The sequence below is a fragment of the Kogia breviceps genome, chromosome 14 (genome assembly GCF_026419965.1).
Source record: "Kogia breviceps isolate mKogBre1 chromosome 14, mKogBre1 haplotype 1, whole genome shotgun sequence".
Lineage (NCBI taxonomy): Eukaryota > Metazoa > Chordata > Mammalia > Artiodactyla > Physeteridae > Kogia > Kogia breviceps.
Genome location: NC_081323.1, coordinates 22,933,887 through 22,947,499, shown reverse-complemented (window position 1 = coordinate 22,947,499; position 13,613 = coordinate 22,933,887). Strand labels below are relative to the sequence as shown.

The window sequence follows — 13,613 nt, the reverse complement described above, 5'->3', positions numbered from 1 at the left end:
TTATAGTTATATGTATAAACATATATCTTTTGCTCTGTTAGCCGACAGGGCCTAAAAGAAATGACACACCAGTAGCAATGAGCACACATAGCGCCCAGATCTTGGTTCCTAATACCATTCTTCAAAAGAAACAAGGGCTCTTTGGTTGAGTCTAGAACCAGGACAAGATATCTACGAGTGAGCATGGAGCCTTTTGTAGTGCCAGGAAGTAAGGATGTGCTGGGGAGAAAATCCCTACATTGATGGGAGTGGGCATATCAAAGGAACACAGGGGCCAACTGAAAGAGCTCCCAGTGGCCAAAGCTGGAACAATCTGAACAACTAAATAAAGTAGTACTGGATTATAACCCGAAGTACAAATAAACATCTGTAAGTACATACTGATATAATGCATAAATAATGAATAAATTAATAAACAGGGGAGAAAAGACAAATCTCCCAAGCAGAAGAATTCCAAATAATTTATGTAAACACTCTGCCCTAAAAGAGAGGGTATATAACTCACCGCTCCTTAGGTGTGGGCTGCACATAGTGACTTCCTTCCAAAGAGTACATGATAGAAAGGAGGAAAAAAAGAGTAATTTCACAGAGGAAAAACCATTGAGTGAGCAATGCTTCCTCACTCAGGTGATCAAGGCCAAGATCAACAGTAATAAATCATGCTGATACTATGTCCCCTTAATAAGAGATGATAAAAGTGGGATGTGGTGTGATGAAAATGGCACGCTGCGGTCCTCTTCCCAATAACCCATAACCCCAGTCTAATCGTGAGAAAAATCAGACAAATTCTAATAGTGGGCGACCCAAGAAATACCTGACCGGTACTCCTCAAAACTGTCAAGATCATCATGAACAAGGTAAGTCTGAGAAAGTGCCACAGCCAAGAGGAGCCTAAAGGGACATGACAGTTAAATGTAACGCTGTGTCCTGGATTGGACTGTGGAAGAGAAAAAGGAAATCTAAATAACTCATTGGCTTCAGTTATTGATTATGTATCCATATTGGTTCATTAATTGTACCAAAGGTATCACAGTTAATAAGAGATCTTAACAGGAAACCGAGGGCAGGATATATGGGAACTCTGTACTATCTTCTCAATTTTTCTGTTAAGTCTAAAACTGTTCTAAAGAAAAGTCTATTCATGAAGTCATTACAGTGACTGTGACTATGAACTTGTATATTTTCCTCAGTGGTCGATATGCATCTCTATAGTAGGGATTGTCTCAGAACCCTGCACAGAGACTGTCAGTTATTAAAATTTCAATAAATATATGTCCATGAATAAAGAGAGTTCCATTACTCATGGAAATCTGGTAAATGTATGTCAGGAGCTCACAGAGCCAGAATCTGAATCTGAAAGTGTTGAATAATATGAAAAACTAAAGGACATACAAAAGGAAAAAAAAAAGTCTATTAAAAAGTAATCATCGGGCTTCCCTGGTGGCGCAGTAGTTGAGAGTCCACCTGCCGATTCAGGGGACACGGATTCGTGCCCCGGTGTGGGAGGATCCCACATGCCGTGGAGCGGCTGGGCCTGTGAGCCATGGCCGCTGAGCTTGCGCGTCCGGAGCCTGTGCTCTGCAACGGGAGAGGCCCTAACAGTGAGAGGCCCGCGTACCGCCAAAAAAAAAAAGTAATTATCCACGGGACTTCCCCGGTGGTGCAGTGGTTAAGAATCCGCCTGCCAATGCAGGGGACATGGGTTTGATCCCTGGTCCAGGAAGATCCCACATGCTGCAGAGCAGCTAAGCCCGTGTGCCATAACTACTGAGCCTGCGCTCTAGAGCCCGCTCGCCAGAACTAGAGAAAGTGTGCTCACAGCAACGAAGACCCAATGCAGCCAAAAATAAATAAATAAAATTTTTTAAAAAGTAATTATCCAGGGACATCCCTGGTTGTCCAGTGGTTAAGACCTCGCCTTCCAATGCAGGGGCTGCAGGTTCGATCCACGGGGAGCTAAGATCCCACATGCCTCGCAGCCAAAAAACCAAAACATTAAACAGAAGCAATATGGTAACAAATTCAGTAAAGACTTTAAAAATGGTTCCCTTAAAAAAAAATCTTGAAAAAAAAAGTAATTATCCAATAGTGGAGGGAGGATGTATGGGTGAAACAAGCTTGGCCATGAGTTGACCACTGTGGGAGCTGGGCCATAGGTGCTGGAGCTGGGGGGACGGGTGAGCTGTACGGGGAGGGCACAAAGCCTTCTGGTGGGTAGCGATGCACCTCTGTCTTCCTGGAGGTGAGGGGGCTGTCTTCTGATGTATGGTCATCGTTGTTTCCGTGAATCTCCAGGGTCCTCACCCCGTGCTGTGCTGAGCTGAGCACTGAGCTCTTAGTGCTCCTGCTCTGGCCTGTGCGGCACCCCCACCCCCACCCCGGGCAGGGAGGTCAGCCCAGCACTGTCTGGAGCCCCAGGCCCTAGCACAACCCTCGGTCAATACCGAGTGAATATTTCCGAGCTTTTCAGCAGCTCTTCCTTTTGCTCAGTAAAAGGAGCTCCGACCCCTGCTTACCCATCCCCCCAAGAACAAACAGAAATCAGCTTCCTTGCCACATGGTGGCCTCTTAGGTATTTAAAGAATGCTGTTTTGTTTTTCATTCAGCATCTGTGCCCCGTTAATTATTTTCTTATGCAGGGAAAACATTTCTCCATTCCTTCAGTCTTCATGTGATACAGTTTCCAGCCTTCTCACTTCCGTTTCCCTGCAGTTTCAGTGTCTCAGAGTGGGGTGCTCAGGACTGGACTCAGGCCACCTGAGGCCAGGCACCTGCCGTGCATGCAGCCTCGTGGGGTGCCCGCGGAGGAGCCGGGATGCCTGGCACCCTGGGTGCATGGAGAAGCCACAGGGCAGACGAGGCGTTGCCCACTCTGGTAGAGGGTGACAGGAGCGGGAGGCTGTGGAAGATGGAACAAGAGGGACTTGGGACTTGATTCTCTAAGCAATCCTGGAGGGCTCGGAGCAAGGCCCTGACTGCCTCATTCACCACACAGGACCCAGGGCAGAGAAACTCCCACCCCCAAATATTCATTAACGTGATCCTGTTGAAGAAAATGCCTGTGATGTGCCTTTGGTAAAATTCTGTTCTCCCTGCTTTCAAGGCCCTGGCTTCATTTGCAGGAGAATGAATGGTAACAGCTGTGACTGTATTCACCTACCAGGAGGTAGAAGATCCCATTTTCCTTTGGAGGCAGGAGTGTAGAGCTGAGTCAGCACTGGAAACAGCAGAGCTTGGGGCCTGGAGTAAAGACACCCAGCTTTTGAGCCAGGGGGTGTAGGGGAACCAGCTTCTCCAGGGAACAGGCAGGCTGAGGCCTCAGACATGGTCAAGACTGGGCAGAGCAGCAGGGAGATGGCAGATGGGCCACCTCATATCTTTCAATTTTTGCTTCTAATTAGCTTGCTGTGTGGCCTTGGGCAAATCACTTTACCTCTCTGAATCTGTACCCTCATCAGAAAATGAGGACATTCACCTGGGTGAGCTGCCGACTCTAATGTTCTATGATTCCGTTGGAGCATTCACTCAGCAGATATTTCTTGAGAATCTATCATACTCCAAGCATGGCCCAAGGTGCCAGTGTGGGCGAGTAAACTGACATTATTCTTGCCCTTATGGGACTAATGAGCTAGTCTGGAGACAGACAATAGACAGATAAAGCAGCAAACACACAGAAAGTTTTAAATTGCTGTTGGGAATGGAACAGAAAGCTGCGTTGAAGGGGGTGGTCTTCCTAAACGGAGTGGTCAGGGAAGGCTGCTCGCGGAGGCAGCAGCGATGTTTAAGCTGGGACCTGAATGACAAAAGGAATAAACTACAGACAACCTCGGGGGAAGAGCGTTCCAGACAGAGAAACAGCAGGTTGAGCCTGAGGCGAGAAGCAGCTTGGCATGTTGAGGGGACTGGAAGGGAGGGCAGCACGGCTGGAACAGAGTAAACGAGGCAGGAGCCTCACAAGGGTGAGATAGCCAAAGCCTCGGCGGCCACAATGAAGAGTTCTGCTTTATCCTGGGCGCTTTGGGAAGCCACTTGAAGACCTGACTCCGGCTGGAACGTGTGGGGTGGAGTGGAGGTGGATGACAGTGCCTGCCGACAGTGCTGCCCTCATTGAGGCCCTGGACAGATTGCTGGTTCAAATCCCGGCTCCACCACTTTCTGTCTTGTTACCTTGGGCAGGTTAGTTAACTTTGTGCCTCAGTTTCCTCAGAGTGTAGTGGTTAAAAGCATGGACTCTAAAGGCAGGCCCATCCGAGTTCAAATCCTAGCTTTATTGCTTCCGTGCTGTATGATGTTGGACACGTTTCTTAACCTCATCAGCATCCTCTGTAAAATGATGATCATAAAAGGACTCACCTCATGGGGTTCTAGTGAGGGTTCCATGAGCTAACACACCCCAAAGCTACAAGAGGGCCTGGGATTTAGTGAAGGCTCCTTAAGCATTAGCCGGTGCTGTCATCGCCGTCATCATCATCATCGTCATTGTTACTGTAATTATAAGACACATGACCGTTGACAAGTCAGTTTCCTTTTGTGAGCCTTATTTTCCACATCTGAGGCTGATAATCCCTATATCCCCGGGTGGTTGTGAGGATTACGTCTACACACAGGTTTCTCCCGCACAGTAGGCGCTGACTAAAGAGCAGCCATCTGGCTCCTGTGCAAGGCCTGGCGCTGGTCAGAAGGGCGTTTCCGCCCATCGCACTGAGCACAACTAAAGTGTGAGGAGCTTCACGGCTCCCAGAGCATCCTCACACACACCATCTTGCTTGGACCTTCAACAACTTCATAAGAAAGATAACACATCTCCATGCCAGTCTCACCGAGGAGAGACAAGGCCAGGGCTCAGAGTAGATGGTCATTCTTCAAGGTCTGGAACCCAAATGGCGGTCGTGTGGGTGAGGGCGGGGAAGGGGAAGCTGTTCCAAACCCTACTTCACATCTCCTTTCAAACTGAGAATCCTTCAGAGACATGCAGGGCAGGTGTTTTCACCTCTGTTTCCCAGGTGAGCAAACAGTGGCCCAGGGACGTATAACTTTGCCCAAAGTCGCATGACAAGTAAACATATGGATCTTTCCTCTGAAGCTAGGATTATTCTCAATCCCACACGGCCTCCACAGAGCAGAGCTCTTGGTTTATGGCTGATGTCTTCTCAAGCCCAAGAGAGCTGGACATTGTAGGCTCTGGACCATTGACCTCCCCTCCCCTCCTTGCCTGAGTCTTAATAGCCGAGAGGCTGAGTGAGCCCTGGATTGGGGTTTCAGCAGCAAGACTCTGGTCCCGGCTTTGCCCCATCTCAGAGTGTCTCCTTACAAGGGGGGTTACACTCTGTAAAGCTGTGCCCGTTGATCTCCATCTCCCTTCCAGATATAGCTGAGTAGGAATCCATGCCAGGGAGCCCAAGGAGCAACGGGAGCCACACAGGGACTGCCAGTGGCCCCAGAGCCCATGAAGGACGGAAGTAACTAAGGCAACACACGCTTATGAAGGAAGCCCTGGAGGAAAGGGTGTGGGAGGGTGTGACAGCTGTAAAAGGGAAGATGTAGAAGAGGAGGATGAGCTGTCTGTCATAGTCCTAAGGAAGAGAAAACGGGCTGGCCTGGCACAAAGAAGAGTCGAGACTGGACACCGGGGAAAGCTTGTAAAACGCTGTCGCCCGGCAGGCGACTGTGCAAGTGCGACTCTTGCAGAGCCTGCTGCCCGTGGGCAGGACGACTGACAAAGCGCCTTGAGGTCTCTTCTAATGCGAGGAGCCCGAGGACTTTGATGTCGTTAGCAAAGAGAGTTCTGGACTTCTCCCCGTCACTTGCTGAATGACCCCAGATGGATTCACCTCCTGTTCGGGGCCTTGTTTTGCCTACCCTGAAAAATCTGCTTGTACAAGTGGATGGTCTTGAACTTTCTGGGACTTCTTTTTTCTAGGGCCTTCACCAGATCCTCCTCCCGGAGAGCCAGCATGACACTCGGCCCTTGATCCTGGTGAGCCTGGGAGCTGAGGTGATACGGGTTAGGAAAGAGAAGTTTTGCGAACTGATCGACAGTAAGACAATAGAAAAATTGTCGAAGTTGGAGATCAAGTACCCCAGGTCAGTGCTGGAAATGTGCGTACCTCCCACCAGATCAAATGAACAAATTTTTTGCTTCTTATTTTGGTAAAAGGAAGAAAAAAGTGATCATACCTCAAGCTGACACTGGTGGAATGAAACTGATAATTGTTGGTACACTCGAAATTGGCTCAATCCTTTTGATAATAATTTTAGATAATAATGTTTCAAGGGCCACCAAACTGTTCCTACCCTTTGAAGCAATGGTCTACCTGTGAATTTATCTGTATGTAACTAATTATAGGGAAAGCTACATACACTTAAGATGTTCATAGCCGCCATATTAATAGAAAAACAACCACCTTTACCCACATGTGTTACACCAGGGGGATAGTTTAGAAAACTGTGGCACTTTCCCTTGATAGAAAGTAACTTTTATTTAAAAATCATAAGTAAATGAGTGATAAAATGCTACAAGAAAAGGATAGGGTACAAACTTGTATATATACATACGATGACTCTGCCTTTGTAAAACACATGAGAAAAATCTAGAAAGAAAATGAGCAAAAATGATAATATCTGTGGTATTGCCCAATTTGTAAGTCATTCTCTCTGGAAGGTCAGACCAAAAGGGACTTTCTGGTTATAGTTATATATTCATCTGATGTTTAATTGGTTTTGCAGTGAGTATGCATTTCTTTTATAATGAGGGAAAAAAAAGATATACTCTTTGAAGTTGTTGTCAGGGTAGGACATTCCAAGTAGGGTTTTTTCCCTTTATTCTCCAAATGTTTGTTAATGATGATATATTACTTTTATAACTAAAAAAAATTTATCTTGAAAGATTTGATAAAAAAGATTTCTTTTTATATTTCCCTAGTTTCCAAATTCTCCAGAGTGAATACTTTTATAGTGTGAAAAAAACCCTAATTTTTAGGTAAAAAATAATTTATTGTCTGGACCACTGGTCACAAAACTGTTTTGATCTAACACCGCTATTGCTAAAGAATGTTTGAGTGTATACCCCCTAGAATATATATGTAATATAAATAATATATGTTATTTAATTTATTTTTATTTATTATGTCCATATATTGCTATACGAATATATCATATATATTATAAACATGCAACAAATAGATCTTTAGAAAGAATAAGACAAAGATAAATATAAATGAAGTCCTACTGTTTTCTTCACACAGCCCAGTGGATCTCATTCACCTCCCTGGCTGACACCCTCACCCCCACTTTGGGATCCCCAGCCGAGACTCCTGTAGCCGAATTACCGCTGGTCCCCTGCCTCGGTCTCTCCCTGCCAGATCCTTTCTGCATACTTTGCTCTTGCTAAAACCCAAATCTGGCCATGTTAAACTCCTGCTTAAAACCTTTCAGTGGTATCTCACTGCCTGTAGGATCCAGTGCAGATTCAATGCCACGTAAATGGCCCTTCATTTTCTGACCCTTCAACTCCCCTGCAGCACCTCCTGCCACCTCTAACCCACTCCAGCAACCCAGGCAGATTGCCTCCTGGACCTGCACATACTTGCCTTTGCCAGTGCAGGCCCTCTGCCTGCAATGCCATCCCTCAATCCTGCTCCTCTCCCCTTTATTTTCTGATAAATTTCTTCTCATTCTTTAAGATTCATCTCCTCCAGAAAACCTTTCATGACTGACCCCAGGCTGGGCTAAGTACCCCTTTCTGTGTACTCATAATCCTCCCTACGTAGCTCTCACAGTGGCCATACCACGTTATATCACAGCTGTTTAGAGTTGTGTAGTTTTCGCACAGTTCTTTCCCCACCACTTGGTTAATTGCTTCGTGAACACAGGGATTGGGCTTTATCCACCTTTCATCTCTAGCACCTGTACAGTACCTGGCACATGGTAGGTGCGTGATAAACGTTGGGTGAGTGAATGAATAAATGGGACACACTCATTAGGGAAAACTGGAAAATGCTGAACATTTAAGAAGGTGAAGACCTTCTTAAATGCATTTGCATTCCTCCAGCAATCTCAATTTGCATTTTATGTATTTCCTTTCAGTATTTTTTTTTACTGCATGGCTGTGTACCAAATAGGTATTTATCATTCAGGCACACAAAACTTCATGATGGAGATCATACCGACTGTACAATTTTGCATCCTCCTTCCTTTTCCTTTTCTTGTGGTGATGCTGTGATCAGACATCGTTTTGTGGGCAGGTGTGGGAAGCAAGTGATTCCTGTGGTTGAGAAAGAGGAGGTATGAAGTCAAGCAAATCTGTAGAGTTGCTTTAGCCGTGTCCAATAAGCACATGAAAGAATTTGACATAGGATCCATATGACCTTGGATAAGTCATTTTCCCTCCTCTAGGTTTCAGATTCCAATCTACAAAACAAGAATATTAGACTAGAACAGTGTTTCCCGAAGTATGGATTATATTCACAGGAGGCTTACAAGATGACTTTAGGTGGTATGCGGATTGTAAACAGCTATGTATTTATTCTAGTGTGAACTAGAAAAACATGACTAGCTCACTAAACCCATGATTTGACAAACTTGTTGCTTAGAACAAAGCCAAAGTAAATACTTAAGTAAAAGAAACTAAGTAGAATTTTAAAAAATCATTAATAAAAGAACAGATGATATGTAGCTGTGGTCCAAATTGGGGCAGTTTTGTGAAAAAAAAAAAAAGTTGGGAAACACTCATGGTTCCTTGCAGTTCAGCGGTGCCCCAAGTCTCTGATTCCTGCGTACTACCAACATAAAAAATAGCTATTTAGAAAATAGCTACTCAGAAAAGGATTTAAGGAGCCTTAGCTTCTCACATAACATCTGGTACATGATGGGTGTCAGTTAATGTTGGTTGAATTGAAATTCAGAGATTTATGTAGACTTGAGGGTGGCAGATGTTTGGGCACCCAGCATCTGTGCTGCTCAGTCAGCACTTGGCTGCAATAGTCTGCAATGCTGACGGATAGAATTCTCGCTTATTCATTAAATGTTGAACTCATGGTTTTCTAGACTGCTAAAGCAGGCAGAAAATATAAGCATTATCTAGCTCAAATCCTCCATGTTTTAATTGAGGACTGTGAGGCCCAGGAAAGGGGATGTGACATCCTGAAGATCACACAGTCATTTGGTGAGACACCTGTCCTGTGGATGCTATGGGCTAGATTATCTGAAACCTCTCCACCATGTAGAATATGAACAGCTGAGTTCACAGGAAAGAAGGGAAATCTCCAAGGGCCCACATGAAGAGCAGCCTAAAACCGAAGCACAGAGTGTGATCTAGTGCTGGATTGCCGGGCAGGCATGGGGTGGGGTTGTGGCTGAGGGCACCATGGGCTGAAGTGTTGCATTCTGCAAGGACAGACGACGCTTTCAGTTCAAGCGAGGCAGAGAGTGGAACTGGAATTGCTGCATGAAGCTGAGGACTTTACTCTTCTTTTTTTTTTCTTTGTGGTACGCGGGCCTCTCACTGCCGTGGCACAGACTCAGTGGCCGTGGCTCACGGGCCCAGCTGCTCCGCGGCATGTGGGATCTTCCCGGACAGGGGCACGAACCCACGTCCCCTGCATCGGCAGGCGGACTCTCAACCACTGCGCCACCAGGGAAGCCCTAAGCTGAGGACTTTAGAAGAGCTGCCCCGTTTAGTGAAAGACTAGACTAGAAATCAGTGTGACCATCAGCATCAGGAGGTTATGTGGAGTCTTGTCTGTCTTAACTTGGACTCTGGAGCAAAAAAAAAAAAAAAAAAAAGATCCCTTAAGAATGTGTAAGCACGTGCTTGCCCCCTCATAGGTTTTGATGAGTTCCTTAGCCCCACTGAGGCTTAGTTTCCATGTTTGTGTGAAATAGGGTGGTCCTGAGGATCAAATGAGTTAACAAGTGTAAAGTGCCTGGTCATGGTAAGTGTGAAGCAGAGTTAGATATTGTTATTTATTATGTAAGAACTTGCGAGTTAACGGGACTTTTTAGTTGGAGACTATCCAGTGGTGTGCTGGGAAACGTTCAACAAGCAGCTCTCTGGGAGGTGGGAGGTAACCTGATTGGAAGTGTTTGCTGGTTTCTGTGGTGCACATACTACCGCCGTGGCCGGTTTTGAGCTACCAACCTGATGTCATCGAGCATGGAGTTGCTCTCGTGAGCTGGTAGGAGCTGATGCTGGCAATGCTGAGACCACCAGGACTAACTTGTAGCCCATTCTGACCTCTAGATTTTATATTAAGTTGATCTCTATGAATCAAAGTTGATTTTGTCCTGGTCAATATAATCTACCCAGAAGAATGCTCTAATGTGTTAGTGATTTATCAGAGTTGCCTCCTTAGGTGAGAGTACAGGTGAGTCAGTGGAAGTTGAGTGTGCCCTTTCCTTGCTGAGGTCTCAGAAGGAAATAAACCAATGAGTCCTGAGCCCATTCCACCCTGCCCCACTTTCCTCACCCTCCTGTGCTATGAGGGAAGGGGGCAGAGTAGAGCCAGGGCACCAAGACCAGTCCAAGGTAGCTACCAATAGACTTTCTATCTCTATAGAGTGGCCTTGTTTGGACATTTCAGATAAATGGAACCATGTATAACGTAGTGTTTTCAAGGTTCATTCATGTTTCAGCATGTATCAGTACTTCATTCATTTTTATTGTCAAATAATATTCCAGTGCATGGGTTTACCACTCTTTTATTTACCCATTCATCAGCTGATGGACAGTTGGGTTGTTTCCACTTTTTGGCTATTATGAATAATGCTGCTATGAACATTCTTGTTCAAGTTTTTATGTGGACATATGTTTTTATTTCTCTTGGGTATATACCTAGGAGTGGAATCCTTGGGTCATAAGTTAACTGTTTAACCTTTTGAGGAACTGACAGACTGATTTTTCAAAGTGGCTGCATCATTTTACATTCCTGGCAGCAATGTATTGGAACCCTCGCTCCAATGTCTCCACATCTGCATTAACACTTATTATTATTTGTCTTTTTAATTATCATCATCCTAGTGGGCATAAGTGGTATCTTGTGTGGCTTTGGCTTACATTTCCCTGATGGCTAATGAGCACATATGTAATTAAAAAATTTTCAGTAGCCACATTGTAAGAAATCAAAAGAAATGGGTGAAATTAATTGTAATAATATATTTTATTGAATGCAGTATATCTAAAATGTTATCATTTCAACATGTAATCAACATGAAAATTACTGAGATATTCTGCATTCTTTTTTTGGTTGTTCTAAGTCTTTGAAATCTGGTGTGTTTTTTTTTTTTTTTTTTTTTTGCGGTACGCGGGCCTCTCACTGTTGTGGCCTCTCCCGTCGCGGAGCGCAGGCTCCGGACGCGCAGGCGCAGCGGCCATGGCTCACGGGCCCAGCCGCTCCGCGGCACGTGGGATCCTCCCGGACCGGGGCACGAACCCGCGTCCCCTGCATCAGCAGGCAGACTCTCAACCACTGCGCCACCGGGGAAGCCCTGGTGTGTGTTTTACACTCAGAGCACACCTCTACTTCAGATTCATCACACTTCAGGGGCTCAGTAGCCCCATGGGGCTCGTGGCCACCACATGGAATAGTGCAGGTCTAGGTGATGAAGGTGTGGAAAGGTAAAGGAGGGAGAGGGAAGAGTCTGGGAAAAGGCGCGGAGGTGGGACAGGGCTCAGTGTGTTTAGGGACCGGCAGGAGGCAGGGCTGGGGGGGCAGGGGCACAGGGAGGAGCTCGTGTGGGAGCCTCAGCACCTGTGCCTTGCCTTCAGCGATGAAGATGTGTGCCAGAAGTTCCTCGAGGAGAACAGCTGGAATGTCTTCCGGAAGGACCTGGTGCGGCTGCTTGTGGAGCCTCGCCAGTGTCCACCATTCACCCCAGTCCAGCCCAAGAAGAAAGGGATCTACAGGCCCAAGGCTGTGATACTGGATTTGTGTAGCTTAGACAAGAAGACTAAACCTCGTCATCCCATTTTTGTGGCACCCCAGAAACACCTGCCCCCGTTGAGGATTGTCCAAGCCATTATAGCACCCCGGTACAAAATCCAAGAACTCCTGCCTCAGTATAAGAATGCAGGGGTCCTTGTTTAGAATCAATAAAAGATGACTGGTAACTGGGTTGGGTTGACCCTCGTGTTTCCTGAATAACCACCATGGGAGTTGCGGGGCTTACAGTGGGGGATCCTGGGGGCTGAGCCATGGGTCCGGAGAGGTATTTGGGGCAGCACCTGGGGCACTGTCTCTCTGGACACTTGTGGGACTGAGTAAGGGATGGTTGGGAGGCCGGGTGGGGACGGGTTAATCACTGGAGGTGGCCTCAGAGTGGGAGGGTCTTATCTGAGGAGACAGATGGGAGGCACAGAGGCAAGATGGGGTTGCAAACTCAAATGCCTTGCAAGGCCGGCAGGTCGTCTAAAGGAGTGTAGCAGAAGGACTGGGGAGGCGGCCTGGAGCGGTGGGGACTGGTGCACATTCCCCATCCAGGTGGAGCCGCTGCTCCGTAGATCCAGTCAGTCGAGGCCATGCCAGGAAGTGATGCAGGCCCAGTAGCTGCCAATCTTTAGATTTTTCAGGAGAACCCAGAAACGCAATGTTTTAGATGATTCCTACCGGTTTTCAAATGTGAGCAACGAACTCAAATTGTTTTTGAAATACTGTGTTAGGCAAACAAAACACATAGGCAGGCTGCGTTGGGCCCACAGGCTGCTCGTTTGCCAGTAGCTTGTCAAGCAGCTCCGTCAGAATGACAGGATGTTGCCAGAGACTGGAGTGAGGCGTGACCGTGGGAGGAGGTACAAGGAGCCAGAGACAGATGTGCAGCGTGACAGGAGCCGGCGTCCCGGGTCAAGGATGAGGAAGGAGCGAGCAGCCTGAGAGAGGATGCAGACCAGAGACAAGGAGGCGGTCGGTGGGACCTAAGGAGCTCTCCTTGGTCCCTCCGGCGGGGCCTGGAAGCCATCCGTCACTGGCCTGGGCCGGCTCTCCTTGTTGGTAGTGCTGAGCCTAGAACTCAGGGTTCCCGTCTCACTCCAGCCTCGGCACCACAGACCCGGGACCAAGTCACCTCTCTCCCTGGGGAAACCCATGGTTTAGCTTTGAGAGCACTGAGGGGCCTGGTAGAGGCCATGGCAGCACAAGAGCCCAGCCTGGCGGTGCCAGGAGAGACAGGAGCCCTCCCCCACCAGTACCCCCCCCCCCACATACCACCCCCGTGAGGAGCGGACTCGGAGGAACACCGGGCACTGAGCCGGCATCAGGAACTCTGGAGAGCCTGCTTCTGTCCCATGGGACCCCCCTTGAGTGCCTTGAGTGCTTCACCTGCCCTCTGGTTTCCCCAGTGGCAAAATGTACGTGTTGGACAAGATCAGTGGTTTTCATGAGTGAGAGGTGAGGACAGTTTGAAAAGCACATTCAACATTATACTTTTGTTTGTCGAATCTAGAAGAAAGCTGTTTTCATGTTACACAACAAAGAAGGAGGAGTAAGGAATTTGTCTCTAGGAAGGGCGTGTGGATGTAAGAGAGGAGGGAAGCAGTGGACTTCATCATCTCGACTTCCCTGATAGCTCCAGAGGGTCGAGGAGCCTGGGATGTCTGCAGCAGTCCTGGAAGGGCTGCCTGT

The 13,613-nt window shown here is 47.2% G+C and overlaps 1 protein-coding gene across 5 annotated transcripts in view; it reads left to right on the top strand.

Moving 5' to 3' along the window:
- CNBD2 (cyclic nucleotide binding domain containing 2) overlaps positions 1 to 12,110 on the top strand; it is a 63,161-nt gene extending 51,051 nt beyond the window's left edge. For 2 of the 5 annotated variants that reach the window (XM_067012521.1, XM_067012523.1), the window contains exons 11-12: positions 5,921 to 6,084; positions 11,765 to 12,090. In XM_067012521.1, the coding sequence (XP_066868622.1) occupies positions 5,921 to 6,084; positions 11,765 to 12,083 (483 nt within the window). In that variant the 3' untranslated portion in view covers positions 12,084 to 12,090. Of the gene's footprint in view, positions 1 to 5,920; positions 6,085 to 7,244; positions 7,549 to 11,764 lie in introns of those variants that run through there. The other 3 variants (XM_059038020.2, XM_067012522.1, XM_059038022.2) reach the window with 3 other exon arrangements.
- Positions 12,111 to 13,613: the final 1,503 nt, after the last annotated feature.